The sequence below is a fragment of the Neofelis nebulosa genome, chromosome 10, assembly GCF_028018385.1.
Source record: "Neofelis nebulosa isolate mNeoNeb1 chromosome 10, mNeoNeb1.pri, whole genome shotgun sequence".
NCBI lineage: Eukaryota > Metazoa > Chordata > Mammalia > Carnivora > Felidae > Neofelis > Neofelis nebulosa.
In genome coordinates, this window is record NC_080791.1 from 61672370 (window position 1) to 61695615 (window position 23246).

The 23246-nt window shown below is 41.1% G+C and overlaps 3 protein-coding genes across 6 annotated transcripts; all 3 read right to left on the reverse strand.

Annotated features, from left to right (window-relative positions):
- Positions 1-6338: 6338 nt before the first annotated feature.
- Positions 6339-7683, reverse strand: LOC131487346 (hemoglobin subunit beta-1-like). The gene is made up of 3 exons (XM_058687979.1): positions 7526-7683; positions 7169-7391; positions 6339-6593 (listed from the first exon to the last, which is right to left on the reverse strand). Exons 1-3 carry the CDS (start codon positions 7615-7617, stop codon positions 6465-6467), a joined length of 444 nt encoding a protein of 147 aa, XP_058543962.1. The 5' UTR covers positions 7618-7683; the 3' UTR covers positions 6339-6464.
- Positions 7684-10437: 2754 nt separating this feature from the next.
- LOC131487348 (hemoglobin subunit beta-1) lies at positions 10438-11963 on the reverse strand. The gene is made up of 3 exons (XM_058687980.1): positions 11806-11963; positions 11449-11671; positions 10438-10692 (listed from the first exon to the last, which is right to left on the reverse strand). The coding sequence occupies exons 1-3, from the start codon at positions 11895-11897 to the stop codon at positions 10564-10566; spliced, it is 444 nt and encodes a 147-aa protein (XP_058543963.1). The 5' UTR covers positions 11898-11963; the 3' UTR covers positions 10438-10563.
- Positions 11964-14048: 2085 nt separating this feature from the next.
- Positions 14049-15713, reverse strand: LOC131487349 (hemoglobin subunit epsilon-2). Of its 4 annotated transcripts, none has more exons than XR_009249711.1 (4): positions 15501-15711; positions 15166-15388; positions 14666-14781; positions 14200-14316 (listed from the first exon to the last, which is right to left on the reverse strand). XR_009249711.1 is itself a non-coding variant. In XM_058687983.1 (4 exons), exons 1-3 carry the CDS (start codon positions 15590-15592, stop codon positions 14706-14708), a joined length of 318 nt encoding a protein of 105 aa, XP_058543966.1. In that variant the 5' UTR covers positions 15593-15710; the 3' UTR covers positions 14200-14316; positions 14666-14705. The 4 variants fall into 4 exon arrangements, 3 of the variants coding, with proteins under 3 accessions (XP_058543965.1, XP_058543964.1, XP_058543966.1); XM_058687983.1 differs by having other exon boundaries at positions 14666-14708; positions 15501-15710; XM_058687982.1 differs by lacking the exon at positions 14666-14781 and having other exon boundaries at positions 14049-14253; positions 15501-15713.
- Positions 15714-23246: the final 7533 nt, after the last annotated feature.

A 23246-nucleotide genomic window follows, 5' to 3' on the forward strand; every position in this document is an offset into this window, starting at 1 on the left:
GAGAGACAGATACCATAGACAAGACTGAACTGGGGGATTCTCAGATGACTGTTCAAACTCCTTCACAATCAGTGGGAACCCAAACTCCCAAGGGCAAAAAGGGCTTCCAGGGCACCCCTAGATAACATGCCTTGCCTGCTAGCCCTACTACTGCCACAGAGATGAGGCTCTTAGCTGCAATACCTTGTGCAGAGAGTAATGCTGGCCATATCTTAGGATGGTAAGCTTGTGGAGGGGCAAAAGTTAACTCACCCAGTGAAACTCTAACCTTAGCCAGATGAGGGAAGGGTGAGAATATAGCCACAGTATCTCAGGGAAGGGAGTTACTCAAAGCAATTTACCAGGATGTTATTGCTAGGATGTGTTGTTTCTGGGGATAAAAAGATGGTGGGTAGACTTCCCTCTAGGGCTTATGTGAAGCCATGGGTGACTAACATGGCCTTTGCTTACCCTATCCAAGATTCTTCTGCTCTGATGATGCAGTGCTGGGAGACTGCTCTTGCTGTGGCCTTTGATAATGTTTTTTTGCATTATGTGAGAATAGATCACTTTTTATTTATGGGAACCAAATTTCAGTGCTTCTCAGCCATTGTTATATTGTGACATTACAGAAAATGTCAAATTTTAATTGCTTAAGTTCCTACAATTCCTAGATCCTTGAATTTCTGAACGCTTCAAAGATGATAAAGGCTCATTACCTGAGATGCTAGTGTCTCAGGTTCTACAGACTTACAAATCAGGTATGAGCCAGGCCATGTCTTTCAGAATAGAAAGAGCAACTATTTGGAAGGTGCTATTGTCCTTGAATGGGACAAAATGCCCAGGAAAAGCACTGGTACCATAGAAGTGGTTCATTCATTTAATCCTTCATAGACTTTATAATTTTTGTCTTTCTTTTTAGCTTTTTTTGGGGAGTGGGAGTTTGTTTTATTTCATTTTGTTTTTAAAAATACACTGTATACAGGCACTGAGGTCCAGGTTCTATGGTTAAAAAAAAAACACAAAGACCATAATCACAGAGTTTGTAGGTTAGTGAGTAATAGAGTTTGGCGTGATACCTACTGTACCACTTTTAATGCATCTCTATGGAAATATAAACGAAGGTCACAGTTAAAGACTTTCAGAAGGAGAAAAGGTCAGAAAAAAATATATTGTAGGAAGTAACACCCAACACTGGAAATACCTTATATATCAGTAAAAATAGTGGCAGTGACGATCCAGGAAGGGATGGTAGCATGTGTAAATGTCTAAGAATAAAAGAATATGTATGGTATATGTGCAATCTCTCCATCGTTAATCTTATCCTGATTTTTCTCATTTTATCTATCATGATTGATTCATTTTCCTCTTTTTAAAATGTATATGTATTGAGCTCTATCATTTTCTTAATATCTGACTTATTTATGCAACATAATATTTGTGAATTGGATTCATATTGCTGACATAACTATAGTTGACTCTTTTCCATTGCTGGATGGTATTCCATTTTATGTGTATACCACAAATACATTTATTGCTACTACTCTGGATGGACATTTGAGTCCTTTCTAGCTTTCGACTGCAATAAATAATCTTGCTATGAAGATTATTGTAGATATTTTGTACACACACAAGAATTTCTGGAAACTACTGGGTCATAGGGTATGTATATGTTCATCTTTAGCATATGCTGCTGAACAGTTTATCTTTCCACTGAAGAAGCTGAGTTCCAGCAAGTTTAAATTGTTCATGGCTACATCCAGGAACAATAATAAGTACACATATTTTTGCCCATATTTGACTAGAAATTGTATGAGAAGAACAATTGTGGGAAGTAACGTGGTCCCAAATAGACACAAAATGAGAGAAATACAAGGGTCTCTCCTCTCAAGGTCATCTCCCAGAAATATCTGATTAAACTTTGAAGAAGGCTATAAGTCATCTTGGTAAGGTAGAAAATCTCTTCCCTGCAGACAGTAGATCATTCTTTTTCCATAGCTGGGTCTAATGTGTAAAGTGATAGCAAGGAAGAAATGCTTATTTTTAATACTTATTTATTTATATTAGAGAGAGACTGGCCAGAGAGAGGGAGAGAATCCCAAGTAGGCTCTGTGCTTTCAGTGCAGAGCCGGATGCGGGGCTCGATCTCGTGAACCATGAGATCATGACCTGAGCCGATATCAAAACTCAGAGAAAGGCTTAACTGAGTGAGCCACCCAGGCGCCCCGAGAAATGCTTATTCTAAATTTTCTATTATTTTAGTTTACTTATGGTAAATAAACAATTAAATTAATGTCCAGGTTTCCTTCAGAATTGTTCTGCTTTTTCCCTTTCATAATTTTTTTTTACCTTTTAGATATTTTTTGTTACTTTTATTTCCTCTCTCCTCTTCATGGCTAGCCTTAGTTTAGGTGAAAAAGCTGATATTATGGTGAAGTTTAAGGCCTAGCCCTACCACCTATCTGAGCAGGCAGGCAGACAGGGAGCTGAGAAGGGAGGGGACCAGTCTCCTACTTCCCTCATGTGCTCTCCACTTCATGAAGAAACTCCCCAGCTCAGGGCTTATCATAGACTGAGAAAGTCAACTTTGTTATGCATTCCACTCCCTTACCAACAAAGCAAAGCTACCTTCATCTCCTTTTTCCCCTTTTAATAATTCCTCCATGAACTTCTTTGTGGTATTTCTTAGTCTTTTTGATGTCCTCTGATTTCCTTTCAGAGATAGGACTTGAGTTAGTTTAAGGACTACAAATTAATATTAGCGATTCAGGTTGGCCAAGGAGACCAAGGGGTGCATCAAAACTATGTGTAGAAATATTTATTGTCCCATGCATCTGAGAAGAGAAGGGTAGAGGTAATTTAATATATTGAAAGAACAGGAATCATCTTGGACTAAATTGTTTATACTGTCTACGTTATTTTTTTTTAATTCCTATGTATAATTAATGTACTGTGTTATATTAGTTTCAGGTGTACAATATAGTGATTCAACAATTCTATACATTACACAATGCTTTTCATGATAAGTGTACTCTTAATGCCCATCACCTATTTCCCCATACCCCCCACTTACCTCCCTTCTGGTAACCACCAGTTTCTTCTCTATAGTTGAGTCTGCTTTTTTTATTGTTTGTTTATTTTTTCTTTGTTTGTTTGTATCTTAAATTTCACCTATGAGTGAAATCATAAGGTATTTTCCTTTCTCTGACTAATTTCACTTAGCATTATACCCTCTAGATCCATCCATGTTGTTGCAAATGGCAAGATTTCATTCTTTTTATGGCTGAGTAATATTCTATCATATATACATACCACATCTTCTTTATCTGTTAATCTATTGATGGATACTTGGGTTGCTTCAATAGTTTGGCTATTGTAAATAATGCTGCAATAAACATAGGAGTGCATATATCTTTTTGAATTAGTGTTTTCAAATTCATTGGGTAACACTCAGTAGTGAATTTATTGGATCATAAGGTATATCTAATTCTTTGAGGAACCTCCATACTGTTTTCTATGGTGACTATGCCAGTTTGCATTCCCACCAATAGTGCATGAAGGTTCCTATGTTTCCACATCCTCGTCAACACTTGTTGTTTCTTGTGCTTTTGATTTAAGCCATTCTGACAGGTGTGAGGTGATATATCATTGTGGTTTTAATTTACATTTACTGATAACTAGTGATGTGGATCATCTTTTCATGTGTCTGTTGGCAACCTGTATGTCTTCTTTGCAGAAATGTCTGTTCATGTCTTCTGTCCATTTTTAATAAGATTATTTGGGGGGGGGGGGTTGGTTTTGAGCTATCCCTCAGGGCTCATCAGCTCCCAGGTAGTGAAGATTAGAGTGCTTGGTGGATTCAGAGTGCATCCTTCCCCATCCCTCATGGCCTTCACCTCCTTGGTTTCTCTTACTGTCTTACTGTGATAACAATATCCTTTCTCACTCCTACTGTCTACACTAGGATATGATCCAACTCTCCTCCTCTGGCTCATAGATCAACAGCCTCTGTGCTTGATTGGTCATCTTGCTTGCCATGGGCCCATATTTCTTTTTAATAGTGCTTTCTTCTATTCTGATTCTCATATCTGAAGTGCCCATTGCCTCCTGAAGGGAGTAACTCAAAGCTTTCACAGCCATGTGTATGTCACATTCTGATATACTTTATGTTACTTTATGTCCCTCTGCTAGGCCCTTCCATTGAAGGCCATTCCTCCTTCCTCATCCATTTCATCATGGGCAAAGTGTACATCTTCTTTCTATTGTGGATGAACCCAGTCATTCATAGCATTAAGACCGACTGGATCCACTGAGCCATTATCAAGGTATTCTCTCTGAAATGGATGGAAATCCTGTGTGTTCCCAGTAACAAAGTGATTAGTTGTGACAAAATTTCAGGCCTCGTTCAGCTCTAACACCAGGCCCTCACCTAAATCTGAGAATCCCCTTTCTCATTTAGTTGTAAGAATTTAGTAAATGCATTCATTTTAATACATTGCCCAGAGACAATCAGAAAATAAAAATCAGTCCTAGAAGAAAAAATAAGTAACTTTATAAAGAAAGTTGCAGAAGCAAGAGTAATTTTGGAACATCTCTGGCCCTTTCCTGTTTTATGAATGTGAATAATTGAGATTGTTCTGTGCTGCTTGATACCTATTGAAGTGAGAGACTCCTTCCCATGAGAAGCACAAGTGCTAAGCGGCTTTCAAACAAGAATAGTAATCTCTATACATGAAATACACACCCTATGTACTCTGTTTCTCTCTTTCATCCTTCTCTGCCTCCAACTAATGCTTGTACTGGAGTAGAACAGCAGCCAGATGGTACCTAGTCGTGTCAAAATGGGGCATTTGTCATTTGGAGACACTATACCTTTGGCCAAGTAAGTGTCAATAAAGCCATCTTTGGCTTAAATAATTTTGCACAATTCTGCTTAAAAAGAGTGCTCTGCTAATAGAATCATCACCAAATTGCACACCCTGGGCCACTTAATATTATTAATGTTTCCCATCCACTGTCAGGCCCTTCTTTTGACCTCCTAGACTCTTCACCTTCCTCCCTGCCACACCTTGCCACTCCATTCAGATGCTTATGTGGACATGTGTAGTCCTCTTTCTTGTAGATACTTGCATGACTCTTCGTTCCACTTTGCTTGTATCAAAGATCTATCTAGATCTACAGGAGCTCTGCTCTTCCATACTCTCTCTGTATGCAAATTCATTAATACTCAGGTCAATAACAAATGTGAAGATTCCTTCAGCAGACGAACAAAGTTGTCAGCAAGGCACACTTTTAACTCCCTTCTGATCCTGAAAGTTTAGAGAATCATCAGTTATGCATTTAGAAGGACAGCTTGTATTCATCTCCATTCTGCGTTTGAATGAAGCCTGCATATTAATTTAATTAATTGATTAATTTACTTGTTGGTTGCAATACTTTCAGAGTCTTCCTAGCTATATTCAGAATGGGAATGTGGGAAAGGACAAGGACCACTTCAAAGTCATTTGATTTCCAGAATCTAGGATCCACATAAGTGGCTATTGACCAGGAAATGAAATCAGGGTGTGTTGCTGATGGTAACACTATACTAATAACTAGAAAGGCAGAGATGTCATCAGAGGCATCAGAGAGAGACGGAGGAGGGAACAGGCCTCCAATCACTTCCTGGGTATGCATGCTGAAGCATCTTGAGGAGAATGGTATTCCGTTTGGTGTGAGCCCACAAAACGATTGCAAGACATTAGTGAATATCAAGACATGAAAAGTCCCTTTTCACATTCTCCTTAGTCATATATTTCTCAAAATATTACTTGTTCCTTCCTTCCAATGCAGACTGTGAAAGTCTCAAGGCCAGGAGCAGTGAAACTACCTCCCCCGCTTTGGGTCCTTCATATGGAGTCTCTGTTATAAGATGATAGAGGGAACCAGGATAAGAGTGATGAGGAGGGCAAATAATGGGACAGCAAAAGACGAAGGGAAATCTCAGAGGAACAGTGGAATCTTCAGGAAGAAAAACTTGGTGGATTTAGGGCTGTGAGGCTCTGGACAACTGGAGAGAAGGAAGACATTTATAAGGAAGGCTAAATAAAATAAATGATTTAAATAAAGCATAGGAAAAATCCAAACCCCAAATCAAGCCTCCACTTGAATCCTTCTCTAAGGGAAAGTAAAATAGGCAGCAGGATCTGTTTCCCACATATGTAGCTATTTACGACCTCTCCTGTCATGGAGGCTAAGATATAGATGTATTTTCCCAAGGTCTGAACTAGCCCCTCATTTCTTTATGTTTTAAATGCTTTGCTCTCCCATACCATGTACCCATTCGAGTGAGAGATGCAGAAATAATTTAAATACACCAGTGCAATGAAAATAAATATTCTTTATTAGGCAGGAGCCAGATGTTCAAAGAATTTCATGATTTAGACATGTCCAGGTATTAGGGTCTGGGGACCAAGGGAGTTTCCCTGGAAATCAAGAAAAGGAGCTCAGTGGTATCTGTGGGCCAGGGCACTGGCCACACCAGCCACCACCTTCTGAAAGGCAGCCTGCACCTGGGGGTTGAAATCATGGCCAAAGTGGTGGGCCAGCACACACACCAGCACGTTGCCCAGGAGCTGTGGGGAAGAGACAAGAGGTATGTACGTGGTTAGCAGAGGGATCCAGCTTAGGCTCAGAGTACCCCAGCCCCATCCACAGATGCAAGTTGTGCACATAGAATATAAGCAGAAACGTACGGGATTTCAGATGCTGCTATTGATGTGACTCTAACCATATCAGCCTGATTTTACATTTAGAAATGTTTCTTTCCTTCTGACCTAAACTGGAACTTAAATATCACGGTTATTCTTTCAAACTATGTAAAGAAGCAATCATATTTTACCCTCCTTGCTTTCAAAGGAAGAGATAAGGGAAAAAATCATTAGACTAAAAAATTTTAGATGGATTAAGAGAAGTGTTTAAATTAAACACTCAAAAGTTTAATTGAAACAATCAAGGAAAGTCATTACAGAGAACAAAAAGAGGACAAGCAAAGAGGGTGAAATAAACAAAATAGTCCTGAATAGTCCATATTGGTGCAACTAGAATACCTCTTTCCCATTTTAAACAACATCCGGATGTCCATACCCTTTACGGAAAACATGAGCTTGTCCAGAAAAAGGAAGAGAAGGAGACTACCCCACAGACTCACCCTGAAGTTCTCGGGATCCACATGCAGCTTGTCACAGTGCAGCTCGCTGAGCTTAGCAAAGGCGCCCTTGAGGTCGTCGATGTTTTTCAGGCCATCACTGAAGGAGTTCAGCACCTTCTTGCCATGGGCCTTCACCTTAGTGTTGCTCATAATGGCATCAGCAGAGGACAGGTCCCCAAAGGACTGAAAGAACCTCTGAGTCCAGGGGTAGACAACCAGCAGCCTGAGGGGTGAAAACAGCACAGAGGGACAGAGGGAGTCAGTGCCTGTCAGAAGCCCCAGGCTCAGTCGAGCCTTCTCCACCTGCCCAGCATCCATTCACTCTCCTTAGGCCTGCCTTGCAACCTGGATACCAACCTGCCCAGGGCCTCACCGCCAACTTCATCCACGTTCACCTTGCTCCACAGGCCATTGACCAGACCCTTCTCCTCAGCACTCAGAAACGACATGTTGTCTGTGTGGTTGCTAGCGAACACAGTTGTGTCAGAAGCAAGTGTAAGCTGGTACTATCCCTGCTCTTCCTTTTATGCCCAGGCCTGATCTTACCCTCCCTGCTCCCGTGAGCAGATTGGCCCAGGCCTAGGTGTGGTCCTGCAGGGGGAGGTCTGAATGATGACAGCCATACCTGTCCTCCAAATGTTCTAAATGTTTCAAAAGCAAATACACACACACACACACACACACACACACACACACACACATTTTGTTTGACCTGTAGGCTTTGAGTTTCATTTTACTAAATTTAAACCTCCATTAGCTTTACCATTGCTTTACATTCAGACTGTTTCCAAGACTCTATTTCACACTCCTGATATCAGAGTTCAGGTGTAAGTGTGCAAAGGGAGGTCTGGACATATCTTTTGTAGATATGTCATGAGAAATTCAGATGCCTTACTAAATAACAATATGGAGTATGTTTATATTTTAAATGTAAAGTACCAAATTGTCAAAGCCATAGCTTTGCTATTTTGACTGACAGAAAGTAGCACCTACTTAGACTTCCCCTACCATTACTTGTACTCAGAAATGGTTCCCCTAAGTTCTGTTATATCTTCTTCCTTCAGTCTTCTTTGGCCACGAATGTATGGACCACTCTTTTGTGCTGACAACTGCTAGAGTCACCATCTTCCTGGCTTCCGGACAGGAACTGCTGTTCTATCTTACCATTGCTACTTAGCATGACTGAAGAGGGAAATGGACTTCTCCTTTTCTTACTCATGACTCTGCAGTGACAAGGCTGAAAGTTGTAATAAGACACCAAAAGCTCAGACTTATCAGAGAAAAATAAGAGTAAATGTGGCTATGTTCTGAGCCTCAGGCTCAAATCCTGATCAATATTTGAAGATTCTAGAAAGCTTCTAGACCCAGTGCCCTCTTTTCCTTTTAAATTTATTTCTACCCTGTGAAGGGGAACCACAGGATGTCTGCTTTACCTTGATTCCAGTTCCATTGGGCACTAACATACACACATACACATATGCACACATGTGCACTCACACATACACACACACACACACACACAGAGAGAGAGAGAGAGAGAGAGAGAATCCCCGAGAGAGATAATTTTTTAAATTTTATTTTTCTCCAGTATGTCAAGTTTGCACAGTTCTTAATGTTTTGAACCAGGATGGGCCTAGTCTGAGTGTAATGAAGAGTATGACTTCAAGATTCTCTTCATGACTATCCATCCTGAAGAAGATTCTCTTGATTGTCATCCAGAGGTATGTTGTTTTACATGTTTCAAAAATGACACTGAACCAAAACACTTTTGTACGTGCAGTAGTGTTCAATTTTACATTCCCTTCAGTCATCTAGGCATTTCAACAATCTAATACATATTTTCCTGGGTCAAGAAAGTTATCTTTTACACTTCTCTTCCAGATGCACAATCTCTCAATTACCTCAGTTTAGTATCCTTTCAAAAATTAAATTAAATTAAATTCATAAAATTAAATAAAGCAAAAATACCCTAAGAAGAGCAGAACTCAGAAAAGTTATGGACATACAGTTTTTAAAAGTCGTAGCCTTATATGAAAAGCAGTAAAGTCAATCTAGCCATAACTTTGATAAAGTATGTGGTAATTATTACAAGATACTTAATGTTTCAGTTTATAATTGCCACTGGTATTTCCTCCACTGGGCTCAAGCTTTTATTGACATCGCTAAGTTGGCCATGGTGTTGACTAATGAAAAGCAAAGGGGCAATTTTTTCCCAAGTTAAATATGAAACTGTATATCTCCAGGGGCAGAATCTTGACTTCATTCTGGGAACTTTTACAAATATGTAAGGCATTAGTTCATAAGGCCCAATGTCCAGCACACAAGGAACAGAAAGCAAATCTCTGATCAGTGTTTTACTTCCCTATGTGCTTCCTCATTGCATTTTGTAGCATCAATACCGGAGGAACTCTATGCAATGCTCTCTTGCTCAGATTGTTCTCTAGTTCCACAGTTCAAAGATGGGGAATAATCACTTATTCATCCACTGACTATTTCATTTAGTACATATTCACTCACTGCCTATGGAGGAACTTAACAGAGCACAGTAGTCATATAAGACAGTATAAAATGGTCAGACACATTTATACAGCATAGAATGTGAGTGTGATGGATAAGAAGAAATGTTAAAAATAAGTAGAAGGGATGGGTTTGAAAGGATTTCCTTAGGCAATATTGGAAAGTTCATTAAGGCCAGGGTCCAAAGGCCTCACAAGTAATAAACAAGCATTGAATTTTGTCTAAAATGGGAGGGTGGGAGCAGGAATTATTTATGAGGGTGTTTGGGGCAAGTAAAAGATGGAAGTTATTCCTTAGAGCAGGAGCACTTGAGGAAGTGTGGTATTTAAAGCTACACTGCAAGCAAGGCATGTAGGCAACAAAAGAAACAGGACAGTGTCTTGATCATTCATTATGTCTCCAGCTGAGCACGGTATTTTTTTAGTAAATGTTGGAAATAGATCAAAGCATTAGCCTGAAGGCTATGCCTTTGGTGTGAAGCCTTCCACAGAGGCCCTGTAATGCCAGTATTCTCTATGTATTTAAAACTTTCTGGACAATGCAAATGCTCGGGAGGGAGAAGTGTCCTACATTAGTGACTATGCATGGTGCCCCTCCTTTTCTCATTTTCCTTGACCTCTTTGAATAAAACACAAGAGCTTCCTATCTGTAGATCCTAAGGGATTTAGCATACCTCCAGACAAAAATAAAATAAATAAAATAAAATAAAATAAAATAAAATAAAATAAAATAAAGCGAAATGAATCAGGAAGTTGAGTTAAAGTTCTTTATTAGACAGAAGTCATACCCTTGAAGGTGGACATTATTTCATCAAGTTCAGAAGATCGAATTTAGGGAAATAGGTTCTTCCAGTGGTCACCAGAAAATAGGCCATGACCTCAATGGTACTTGTGGGCCAAGGCACTGGCCACACCAGCCACCACCTTCTGAAAGGCAGCCTGCACCTGGGGGTTGAATTCATGGCCAAAGTGGTGGGCCAGTACACACACCAGCACGTTGCCCAGGAGCTGTGGGGAAGACAGACAGAAAAATATACATGATTAACAGAGAAATCAAGCTTGGCTTCTGAGAAACTGAGCCAACAATCTTTTTTTTCCTGCCCATGCTCTAGCCCAAATTGATCTTCAGGTTATCTCCATAGGCAGAAATGAGTAACCATATATGTATGTATACTGTATTGTTTTATTATATATGTCTTATATAATAAGGAACAGATTAATTAGTCTGATGATGGCTGTCTTAGCACTACTGCTTCCCTACTTCCCTACTTCTGGTCTACCATCCTCAGATATTCACTTTCCTTTCCTTTCCATTGAGTCTTGATTCCATAAAATTCCAATTATTCTTTAATTCTGAACTGATTTTTGGACTCTAGATGACATCTTGAGCCTCTCCCCTTTGAGGAGCCCTTCCAATCCCCATTTGGAGAGATAGAAAGACTATTCCAAGTGTAGAAGTAGAAGATGAGAGCTAGTATGTATAATTTGGATACTGAGTAGGGAAAAAAGTTAGGGAGAAAAAGAGAGAAGCAAAAGATAAACTATTAAGTAAGAGCTTGATTAAAAATAAACAAGGATGTGAGAAAGGAAATGACATGGAATACTGAATGAAAACTATAAAACTACATACATTTTGAAAAGCATTCAATGATGATATATTCTAAAGTAAAAAGGAAGCTGCAGGGTGAACAGGTAGGTAAAGGAACCAGAGTAGAAGACTAGAAAGTGAAAAGAAAAAACAAACAGAAGATATCCTAGACTCACCCTGAAGTTCTCGGGATCCACGTGCAGCTTGTCACAGTGCAGCTCGCTGAGCTTAGCAAAGGCGCCCTTGAGGTCGTCGATGTTTTTCAGGCCATCACTGAAGGAGTTCAGCACCTTCTTGCCATGGGCCTTCACCTTAGTGTTGCTCATAATGGCATCAGCAGAGGACAGGTCCCCAAAGGACTGAAAGAACCTCTGAGTCCAGGGGTAGACAACCAGCAGCCTGAGGGGTGAAAACAGCACAGAGGGACAGAGGGAGTCAGTGCCTGTCAGAAGCCCCAGGCTCAGTCGAGCCTTCTCCACCTGCCCAGCATCCATTCACTCTCCTTAGGCCTGCCTTGCAACCTGGATACCAACCTGCCCAGGGCCTCACCGCCAACTTCATCCACGTTCACCTTGCTCCACAGGCCATTGACCAGACCCTTCTCCTCAGCACTCAGAAACGACATGCTGTCTGTTTGTGTGGTTGCTAGTGAACACAGTTGTGTCAGAAACAAGTGTAAGCTGGTACTATCCCTGCTCTTTGTTTTATGCCCAGGCCTGATCTTACCCTCCCTGCTCCCGTGAGCAGACTGGCCCAGGCCTAGGTGTGGTCCTGCAGGGGGAGGTCTGAATGATGACAGCCATACCTGTCCTCCAAATGTTCTAAATGTTTCAAAAGCAAATACACACACACACACACTGGAATATTACTCCGCCATCAGAAAAGAGTGAAATCTTGCCATTTGCAATAATGTGGATGGAAATAGAGTGTATTACACTAAGCAAACGAATCAGAGAAAGACAAATACTATACGATTTCACTCACATGTGGAATTTAAGAAGCAAAATAGATGGAATGGAAGAAAAAATGAAAGAAGATAGAAACAGAGAGGGGGACAAACCACAGGAAACTCTTAACTGTAGAGAACAAACTGAGGGTTGCTGGAGGAGAGGTTGGGGGATGGGCTAAATGGGTGATGGGCATTAAGAAGGGCACTTGTGTTGAACACTGGGTGTTACATGTAAGTGATGAATCACTGAATTCTACTCTTGAAACCAATACTACGCTATATATTAACTAAGTTAAATTTGAATAAAATCTTGGAAGAAAAAGAAAAACAGAAAACTTTGTAATGTATTTGTGAGGTAGGAATTATTATTCCACTTTACAAACAAGGAAATTCATTCTGGGAAATGTCGACTAAACTTTTCGAGGTGATGGGGATGTAATTTGATCTTTTCCTGCTATTCCCAAAACCCAGGCTTTTTGCTTCTATGCCAGGGGCTTGGGTATTGGAATTTAAAGTGATGGCCACAAAAATGGCTGTGCTCAACTGCCAGCTCCATACAAGAGACTCTCGGCATTTTCTGTTCTGAGAATAGGTTTTCCTCTTTTCATTCACCAGACAGGGAACCTGGCTATCATCTGTGACTTCACTACTCTCTACTGCTCTCTCTTCCAAGTCCTGCTGTATCTTTGCCACAATGACATCTTACTTTTTTCTTAGTTTAATTGCCCCTGTGAAGTTCAGTCCTTTACCCTCATTCTAATCACAGCACATTCCTATGGATAGATCCACGTTAGACCCTGTCTTGTCAGTTCTATATCCATACATGGATCAGTTTCCCTAAAATTCCCTATACACTATGTTACTCGTGTGTGCAAGAAATTTCACTGGTACTTTGTTTATAATGATAGTTTCTTTTCTGCTTTTTCCTGGCAGCAGTGTCCCTAATTTTATGCCGCTGTGCTGCTTTCAAGGGACTGATTTCTCTTCTGTCACTTACACCCTGCATTTGTCATTTTCCCACATTAATGGCCTTTTGTCTCCACCAAAGGAATTGGAAACATGTTCCAGGTCACAGAACTAGCAGGTGAAGTACAGATTCAAATCAAAGCAGTTACTTCCTATGCCTTAGAGACAGTTCCTCCATTAATACCACTGAAGACACTAGGGAAAGTTTAGAGCATGGTCCTTGCCTAGGTCTCTGGGTAGTCCCATCTGAACTTTATTACAGCTGATAAAAACATGTTTCTTATATTAAATGGAAGCAAAATATAGCACCAAAGAGCTCTGAGCCTATACAGTCCCCTCGGTGAACCCCAACTCACTACAACATTCTTCTTACATTTCTCTAGAGTATCTCCATTCACTCCCTTTTGCTGTAGACATTATTCAACTCGAGTCTACTTTCCCTTCCTAGAAGTACCTTCGTTTGAAGCTACTCTTTTTTTTAAGCTTATTGGTTTATTTTGAGAGGGAGAGAGAGACAGACAGAGAGAGAGAGAGAGAGAGAGAGAGAGAACAAGTGGGGGAGGGGCAGAGAGGGAAGGAGAGAGAGAGAATCTAAAGCAGGCTCCACGACTTCAGTGTAGAACCCAATGCAGGACTTGAATACACGAACTGTGAGATCATGACCTGAGCTGAAACCAAGAGTTGGATGCTTAACTGACTGAGCCACCCAGGTGCCCAAAGCCACTCTTATCTTGAAGAATCTTATAAGGCTCTCTTTTCTATCTTCCCCAAACTCCTTATTTCAAATAACCCCGTTCCTTATAGGATTGCTTTGTTTTAGCTGAATCAACATAAGAGATAAAGGCAGAGAAGACAAGGATGTTTCTTATAGAACACAATGTTTATTTTATTTTTATCATATAGCACTTAAGTAAGGGGGCAGGACACTGCCCATCTGCAGGAGATGGACTCTTGGAACACAGGGCCATCCAGTAGGTGCCAACATGGTTAGATAAGCACCTCAGTGGTACCTGTGGGCCAGAGCATTAGCCACAGCAGTGGTCAGCTTCTGCCAAGCAGCCTGCACCTGTGGAGTAAACTCCTTGCTGAAGTGAGTTGCCAAGACAATCAAAATCATGTTGCCTAGAAGCTGGGGAGAGAGTGGGGATAAAAAGAAAATGTTACCTAGTGAACAGAAAGCCACAAACTGGTCACATCCATTATCTTCCTGATAAGAGATTGAGTAACTTTCAGGGTCATGATCCCACAGAAGTTTACCATAATATGCTTGACATCGGCATCAGTAGGACTCCTAGCCCTGAACCTTCCATTGTGTCTGGCCTTCTCTCATTTGCCCTGCCAGCTTCCACATTAGAATATTGCTATGGATGGTTTCTCTTTTGTAGAGACTCTGTCTTTTTTTTAAGTAGGATTATAGTACTGCAAGTATAGTCTAAGTCCCCAGATAATATGTACATTCAAATTGTTTGGTCACTCACATGACAAAGAATCTTCTGCCATGTATACGAGAGCATTCCATCACTGCTAAAGGGGGCAGGGGTCACAATCATCCATTGAAAAGATTGCTGTTATTTTGTCTTGCTTAGTCCAGGTTCTAAACTCAAGAATCATGCATAAATGTATTCATCATTTTTAGACAAAATTTCAATTACCAAAGGTAAGGCATTCTTCTTCTTGTAATTGTATGCTCAGGCCAAAACCATTTAACTCAGTTGTGGCCAATGTTCTTCCCTGGTCATAATAATTGTTTCAGAAATATAAGATGGCCAGTGGTCTCCACTGGTCACAATAATTATCCTACTCCATCTTAACTCTGACGTTTGGAACAACCTAACTACCAAAATCAAGCTCTTCCTTAAATATTACATCCCAAAAATTACCTTCATAGAATCAGAGTTAAGTACCTGTGTTTCCTAACATACCCACAATGCAAATATACGGGGTGAAGGAACAGAGCACAAGCATGCCTAGAACTCACCTTGAAGTTCTCAGGATCCACATGCATCTTGTCACAATGCAGCTCACTCAGCTCAGCAAAGGTGTCCTTGAGGTCATCCATATGTTTAACAGCGTTTCCAAAGGAGGTCAGTACCTTCTTGCCATGGGCCTTGACCCTGGGGTTGCCCATTATGGCAGACTCAGAGGATAAGTTGCCAAAATTGTCAAAGAACCTCTGGGTCCATGGAAAAACAACCAGGAGCCTGTGGGATGATCATAGTCACAGACCAGATGGGAAGTCACAGTATGTAAGAAACTTGACCAATTCCCCTTTCAGGAACACTTTCTGCCTTCCTGCCCCCCTCCAGTGCCTACCTTCCCAGGACCTCGCCTCCAACCAACTCCACATTCACCTTGGCCCACAGGCTAACAACAGCAGCCTTCTCCTCAGCCGTAAAATGCACCATGGTATCTGGGAGCTTACTGGTGATCACTAAGGTGCCAAAAGCAAGTCTGTGCTGCTGCTTCTCCGTGTGGCCTTTTATTCGTCACTTCTAGTTTCCAGGCCCTTGCTTCTCCCAATGAGGTGAGACTATTGGTCAAGTGTGGGTTGTCACCACCAGGGTGGGGTTTGGACAAGGGAGGGTCAGCAGGATGGACATTTGTGTCTCTGATAGTGTTGGGTGGCTCTATCAGGAGGATTCTGCTGCCCTTCCCCACCATCCACTATGCATGTCGTATCTCAGTCTTCCCACCCCATCAGCCCTGAGATGACCTGCAGGCTGACCATGAGGCACGACTAGAATTCAGAGACGTAAGAATTAGAGATCTTCTGGGCATTGTGTCAGGTGTTTACAAGACATCACTCTGTCGTTTTCTTTGGGTATAAAAGAAGCCATAGCTTTTCTTGGTCACCAGTTTTCCTAAAGCTTAGATGAGGCTTATACTTTTATAAGTGAAGAAGAAAAGATCCCAACCCAGCTTTAGTTCAGAAATAGGATAGGTAAAAACTAAGTAATTTGGAGAACTGAGTACTGCCTGATTGTTGGCGAGTTCTATTAAAATATATGTGCATCTCCTTGTCTGAACAATTTTGTTCACTCTGATTATACACACAGTGTCTCTGGCCAATGTGAACTATTCACTCAGTTGTTTCAGAAGATACAGAATTGAGTATTGGAGAAAACTGAGTGTTCCACAGAAAATATTAGACTCTGTGGCCACAGCTAGGGATTAGGGGAGTTGTCTCTGGCATTTATTGTATCTACACTCCTTTGTTGTGGTTAACCATTCCTCATTTCTAATCAGGCAGAGGCAATCCTCACTGACAGTGTTTCACACACTACTATCCTGTAGCCTAATGTGCTTTGGTCTCATGCGTCTCAAACAAGCATTTATAGGTCTAGATGGGGCACACTTCCAGGGAGAGAGGAAATGGTTTATATTATATATATATTTAAATATAATATATATTTATATATATTTTATATTACATATGTATTCATATTTATATATATGTATATATATAATTAAATATAAATATATATATCATATATATATATAATATAAAATATATATATGTATTTTTTTCTCTCTCTCTCTATCTCAGAGTTTATTGTTCCCATGTTTTAAGCTCCAGGAAGCTGGTTTGTTTGTTTCTCCCGGAGATGACTCTTACAAAAAAATTTTTTTCTCAATTTAAGAAATAATCTCCATGCGTATTTACAAGGGTACTCTAACATGTAAAGAGTTCAGCCCAATATATTAGTGTTGGATTTCTGCTAGTATAAAAGAAATCCTTTGTCTGTTTGACATAGTGAAGGCTTTTATCAATTTATCTTGGGAAAAAACTTACATTTACACTGTGGATAAGAATTGTTAAGGTGCTGGAAGCTACTTTATCATGACAGACTTGATTATCTGTGAGCTCTCAAGTCCAGCTGTGCTGATGTGAACACTTTGGTACAGAGATATAAAGAAAAAATGTGTGAATCAATCCCAAAAAGATTTCTTCAAGGGAAGAAGTCAATGACATAAAAGAAACCCAAGGAAATGTTGACCACAGCCAGGAATCCCACCTACCCCTAGCCATGTGCATGGTCGGAGGGAAAGGCTCAGGGCCCTTGTTCCCTGATGGCCCTGGTGCTTGTTTGGCACACTGTGTGCACACTGGGACCCCACAGACTTGGGGATATCTGCATCTCTGAATGTTGGCAAATAGCCTCCCACATTTCCAGCAAACCAACAATGATTCTGGTAGTTACCTCTAACTCCTGCTTTTCTCTCACCTTCTTTAGACAATTACTTTGCAAGAATATTTTTACTTCTCCCGTTCATGGCTGTTTCACACTTCCACTTTATTTCCATGCTCACTGTTCCCACTGCTGTCTGGAAGCTTATCGCATCGATGCTAGATCATCATCACAGTCATCTATCAGTTTTCTGGTCATTCATCCATCACGTATTTAAAAAGCACATATTGACCGAGGCCAATAATGCCATGCATTGTTTTAAAAACTGAGAATCTTGGGGATCCTGGGTGGCTCAGTTGATTAAGCATCTGACTTCAGCTCAGATCATGATCTCACCGGTCTTTGAGTTCCGGCCTGCTTGGACTTTTCCCTCTTTCTGCTCCTCCCCCTCTCTCAAAAATAAATAAACATTAAAAAATTAAAAAAAAACAACAACTGGAAATCCTGGAAAAAACAAAACAATGTATCTAGTCTCATCATGCTCACATTCTAGTGGGTAGAGGAATCTGACACTAATAATTAAATCAGCAAAGAAGTTCAGATGGTGTTTGTTATATGACGAGGAACAAAATGCATCTGATGACATGGTGGCAAGTGACTAGACAAAAATAATGTAAGGAAAGAGGTCTGAAAGGAAGATACATTTGAACTGGGACCTTGATGACAATATGGAGCCAGGCATAAGTAGTTTCCTTGAAGCCAGGAAAGACAAGTGTGAAACTTGGAGGCTGGACAGAAAAGGAGAAAGAAGAAAGAAAGAAAGAAAAGAAAGAAAGAAAGAAAGAAAGAAAGAAAGAAAGAAAGAAAGAAAGAAAGAAAGAAAGAAAGAAAAGAAAGAGAGAAAGAAAGAGAAAGAGAGAAAGAAAGAGAGAGAGAAAGAGAGAGAGAAAGAGAAAGAGAGAAAGAAAGAAAAAGAAAGAAAGAAAGAAAGAAAGAAAGAAAGAAAGAAAGAAAGAAAGAAAGAAAGAAAGACCTAACACGACAAGCCTAAGGCATGACAAGATCTGAGAGAGAGAGATGTTAAGGGAAGAGTGGGAAGGAGCAAAGTTGGAGTGACGGCCCCAGGCCTCACCATTTGGGCACCTGAGGGTAGAGTGTGGGTATTTTACACTAAGGCGTGGGAAACGAGCACAGATTTGTAAACCTGGCATCAGCATGATTGCTAATCTACTCAACACCCACAGTGAGGCTAACTTTCTCACTGTCCTGTCCATCACATTACAGCTTTGTCTATAACTCGAAATTAACTTCTGGTCAGAGGAATACTCTTGTGATCCTCCCCAACTATTCTGTGCAATATCTTTCCTTTCTCTTTTGATCTCTCAGTGCTCATCTGCTTGGCTGAGCTGCCTTCTCAGCCTCTTCTGGTTCATCTCCCCCCACCTAAATCCCCACCTCTCTGAGTAGTTTATAGGGATCTCCCTTCTCTGAAACACTGTAGCAAATCTGCAGGCTCCCGCATGCTGTCTCCTGATGGTACGCAGTCAATTTAATGTCCCCAGCGGCTCTCACCACTTAAGCCACAAAATTCTTTCCTAAAGCCCAGGGCCGGTTCTTTGGAGGTGATTTCAAAGAGTTATCCCCCTGCTCAGACCTCCAACCCCTCCCATCCCTAATCTATCCTCACAAGAGCTTGTGACAAACCAGCTGCTTTTAGAAAACATGTTCCCCCCCTGTTAGCGGAATGGAATTGCAGCCCTTGCCTGGACCTTGACCTTTTGAGAACTGGGTTAATTTTCCCCAGAAGAATCCCCACTGGTACTCTATCTCCATACTTGGTCTTTCCCAGAGTCCTCACTCAGACCCATGTAATCATCTGGTTCAGAGGAGTTCTTGTCCCATGACACCCATCCTCTCTCATCACAGCCTCCCCCATGCCCCCAGCCACATGTCATTAGCTTTAACTTGAAGAGCCCCTAAGTGTATGTTTTCCCCAAATGTATGTCCCAAGCATATATTCCTTTCATTGCCCTATTGTTTTTTATTTTCTTGCCAAAACCTTTACTGCATACAAATATTGAATGGGGAGATTGCATGCATACACACACAGACACACACACAGACACACAGACACACACACACACACACACACACACACACACATACTCACAGCACAACAAATAATTCCTGGGATTCTCACAAGTGTAACAGCACATGGGAAAAGTAGAACTGAAGACAATCAGTAAAGAATTCTTAGCAGAGCACTATTATTACCATTGCTATTATTATTATCATTACTACTACTGCTACCACTCCTATTGCTATTGTTTGAAAATAAGCTCTTCTTTGCTGACTCTACAATACTAAACAGGGGACTCAGTGATCCCAGTGGGTCAAGGCATTAGCCAGTCCAGTCACCATCTTCTGCCTTCACCCAGGGGGTGAATGCCTCGCCAAAAACGTTTGCCAGAAGAGTCACAAGCATGTTTCCCAGGAGCTGTGGAGGTGGCAAGAGATAACAGATATGTACGAGGGACAGAGAGTTCCAGGTGGGCCTCCAGGTATCTGGCCAGCCAACTTCCATTTAGAACCACACCAATGTCAATCTCCCACAAAACCTGGGGTCTTGCCCAGTGACTAAACACAAGTGTGTTCTCTTGGACTAACCCCTGGCCATGATTCCACTTTTTCTTTCTTCTCCCCACGACCAACCTCCTATTTTGTGGGCTGAAAAACAAGGATCCACAGGTTTCTTTCCATAGCCACTCCAGGACACATGTTCTTGCCATTTCCCTCCCTCAGAGATGCTCTGCCCCACCTTAGGATTTATAGGATGTAAGTTTGAAATGGGTCTCTAGGAGCAATTTTGTACAAGTGTCCAGCCTATATATGAATAACCTTAGCAATGTATTTGTGAACCGTAGATTCCTTCCTTATATAGAGCCAACATTTGCCTGCATAGATATTTCTCCTTGGCCTTGTTTTTTCTGCCTCCAGGAGAGAAAAAAAGTAAAGTTCAAGTTACCAATAGTCATTTTTCTTCACCTCTATACAAGTCTCTTCTAAAAACAAAGAATTCAAACAGGTCCCTCTAGATTTCGAGAAGTGCTCCTTAGGCCCTTTGATCTTAGTTCAGTTCTCTCAGCTCCGATGTTTCCAAATATTCCCCTTCTCACAGCCATCCTAGACTGCAGTCAGGTCAGTGCTCAGTTGTCTAAGCTGTCCCAAAGCTAATAGAGGGTGTGAACATCTCCTAGATTTACCTGAAGTTCTTAGGGTCTACTTGTGACATATCACAGCATTGCTTACTCAAATGGACAAAAGTGGCCTTAAGATCATCCAGGTGCTATGAGGACAATTTATATCTCATTGTGAGTGGGACACAATTATATTAGCAATGATCTCTTTAAGGGGGCAATATTTGAGTTGAGGCCACAATGGCATGAAGTTGCTGCCATGGGAAGATACTAAGAAAGAAAGGTTCTGGAAGTTGGAATAGCAAATGTAAAGCTCTAAGGCAGGAAAACGCACACCCTCCCACACATACGCAATGTACCTGTATATGCAGAGAGACAAATAGTGGGTCGATGGTGTTGATATGGAAATAGCAAAGAAAAGAGTGGTCAGAGATGATAGTAGAGGTAACACATGCTTACAGCTCTTCAGGATTAGCTTCATTATCTTGAATAGGAAGCCATTAGAGAATTTTAATCATGATACTGATACCATTTCTAATCTGTTTGTACTCTTGTCTAGATTAATATTGCAAGAATATCTTGTTCCTTACCAAACTGTTTTGCTCAAGTGGCTTTTATAGACTATTGAGAAATATGAGAACCCATTCAAATATTAAATACTCTGATGTTGAAGGCATGCGTTTTGTGTGTGTGCGTGCGTGTGCGTGCGTGTGTGTGTGTGTGTGTGTGTGTGTGTGTACGTGTTCACAATCCACGAGGACAGCAAGGAAAAAAGGCTGATGGAGGGAAAATGTGCTCAGGGGAGAAATAAGAAAAACACAGGAAAAGAATAAATCCTGCCATTTTAATTTAGAAAATAGAGCAATGTTTAAAATAGAGGATAAGACAAATGCAGGATTCAAAAGTGTTAGATACTGTAAGTGTTTGCAGAAGGTGCTCTATACATGTGTTTTAAGTGTGTGAGTGACTGCAAGTGAATGGTGCATCAGTGACTCCTGTCTATTCTGCTGTGTTGTTATATGAGACTGTGGGACTCCTGAAAATGCCAAAGAAACTCCAGAGGCTGTTGAATTGGAGCAGCCATGACCTCATGTGCCCCATCCAAGAAGCCTACATTTGGGGAACTCTTCGGGGTGGGTGCATGCGGGAAAGATTCTGGGGAAGAAGCAGTAATAAAGATCAGTGAAATGGGAGTAAAAAGGAGATTCAGTCTTCTGAAACCTATTAATTATTTGTTGAGTCAGTTTGAGCTTTCTAGAGACTTCTTCAACACGCTGAGGTTTGAAATGATTGCCAGGAGAGCAGTTATGCTCTTTCCAGCTTCAAAGTAAGAGGCATCTGGGCATTTTTTCCCGTGTCAATAGAGACAGAAAAAATGTCCTTCTTTCTTACTCACCAGACAAGAAACTGGCTATCATCTGTGACTTCCCCACTATCTGTCAATCAATTTCCAAGTCCTGCTGAATCTTTGTCCTGTCTGTTCTTTTCCCAATCACTTCCTCATCACACCAAGCTGCTACGGCCAGTCCCAAGTCTATACTTCTTCTCTGATCAGGTATGCACCCACATATGTATCAATTTTATTAAAACTTATTATTCATATTTCCCTTCTGAACAATAATTTTGACTGGTTCCCTGAACATAAAATAATACTAACTCCCTTCTCTTCATTACCTGGTCTCTCTAAATGCTTTCCAAAATGATTATATCACTCCCTTGTTTTGAAAAAACACCCATCTCCGGGGAGCCTGGGTGGCTCAGTCCGTTAAGATCACGATCATGTGGTCTCTGACTTAAAGGCCCACAGCCGGCTCTGTGCTGACAGCTCAGAGCCCGGAGCCTGCTTTGGGTTCTGTGTCTCCCTCTCTCTGCCCACCTCCCCCCCCCCCGCCCCCGCACTCCCCCCCCATACCTCTGTATCTTTCTCTCAAAAGTAAATAAACGTTAAAAAGAAAATTTAAAAAAATACCCATTCCTCAGAGGGACTCTGCTGTTCATGCCCAATTTGATACTTCATTCCCCCCCCCCCACCTCGCTTCCCTCCTGCACCTATCCCTACTGGCTCCAACCAGTATGCAATTCACATCTCAAGCCCCTCCCTGGCCCCCACCAGCAGCCTGCAATGACTTGAAGATGGTTGATGAGGCTTGGGTTGAAACAGTAAAAAGGAAGAATTGTAAATATCCTCCACATTAACTGAAGAGTTGCGATAATGTATCATTCTGTTGTTCAGCCAATCTTTACAAGAAGAGGCCTCCGCCCTTCTTGGTTTTCAAATCTCTTAAGATTATATTGGGCACACAATTTAATACTTCTTAAAATAGGAATAATGTCTCTATCTAACATCAAAAGGAAGCAGAATAGGAAAAAATATGTAGATTAGGGCAGGATTGGATGTTACTCCCGTGTTTTTTAATCCATTTTATATAGTCTTTTAATCCATTTAAGTATTTTCCTTACTTACCTAAGTAACAGAATATTCCCTTGGAGTCATCTGGCAGCAGTCTGGAAGATTCCATGTATTTTCCAATGTGTCTCTGAGCACATAGGTGTTCAGGCTGGTTGGGGGAGAAGGGTGCCAGTGTTTGTTCAATGCAGAGAGTACTTAAAGATTCCGTGGGATGGGCTGCAGATTAAGAGAGCTGTCTCTGGCATGTGCTGGATCTACCCTGCTTGCTATGTTTAACTTCTCTTTATTTCTAGTAAGCAGAAGCAATCTTCACTGACAGGAT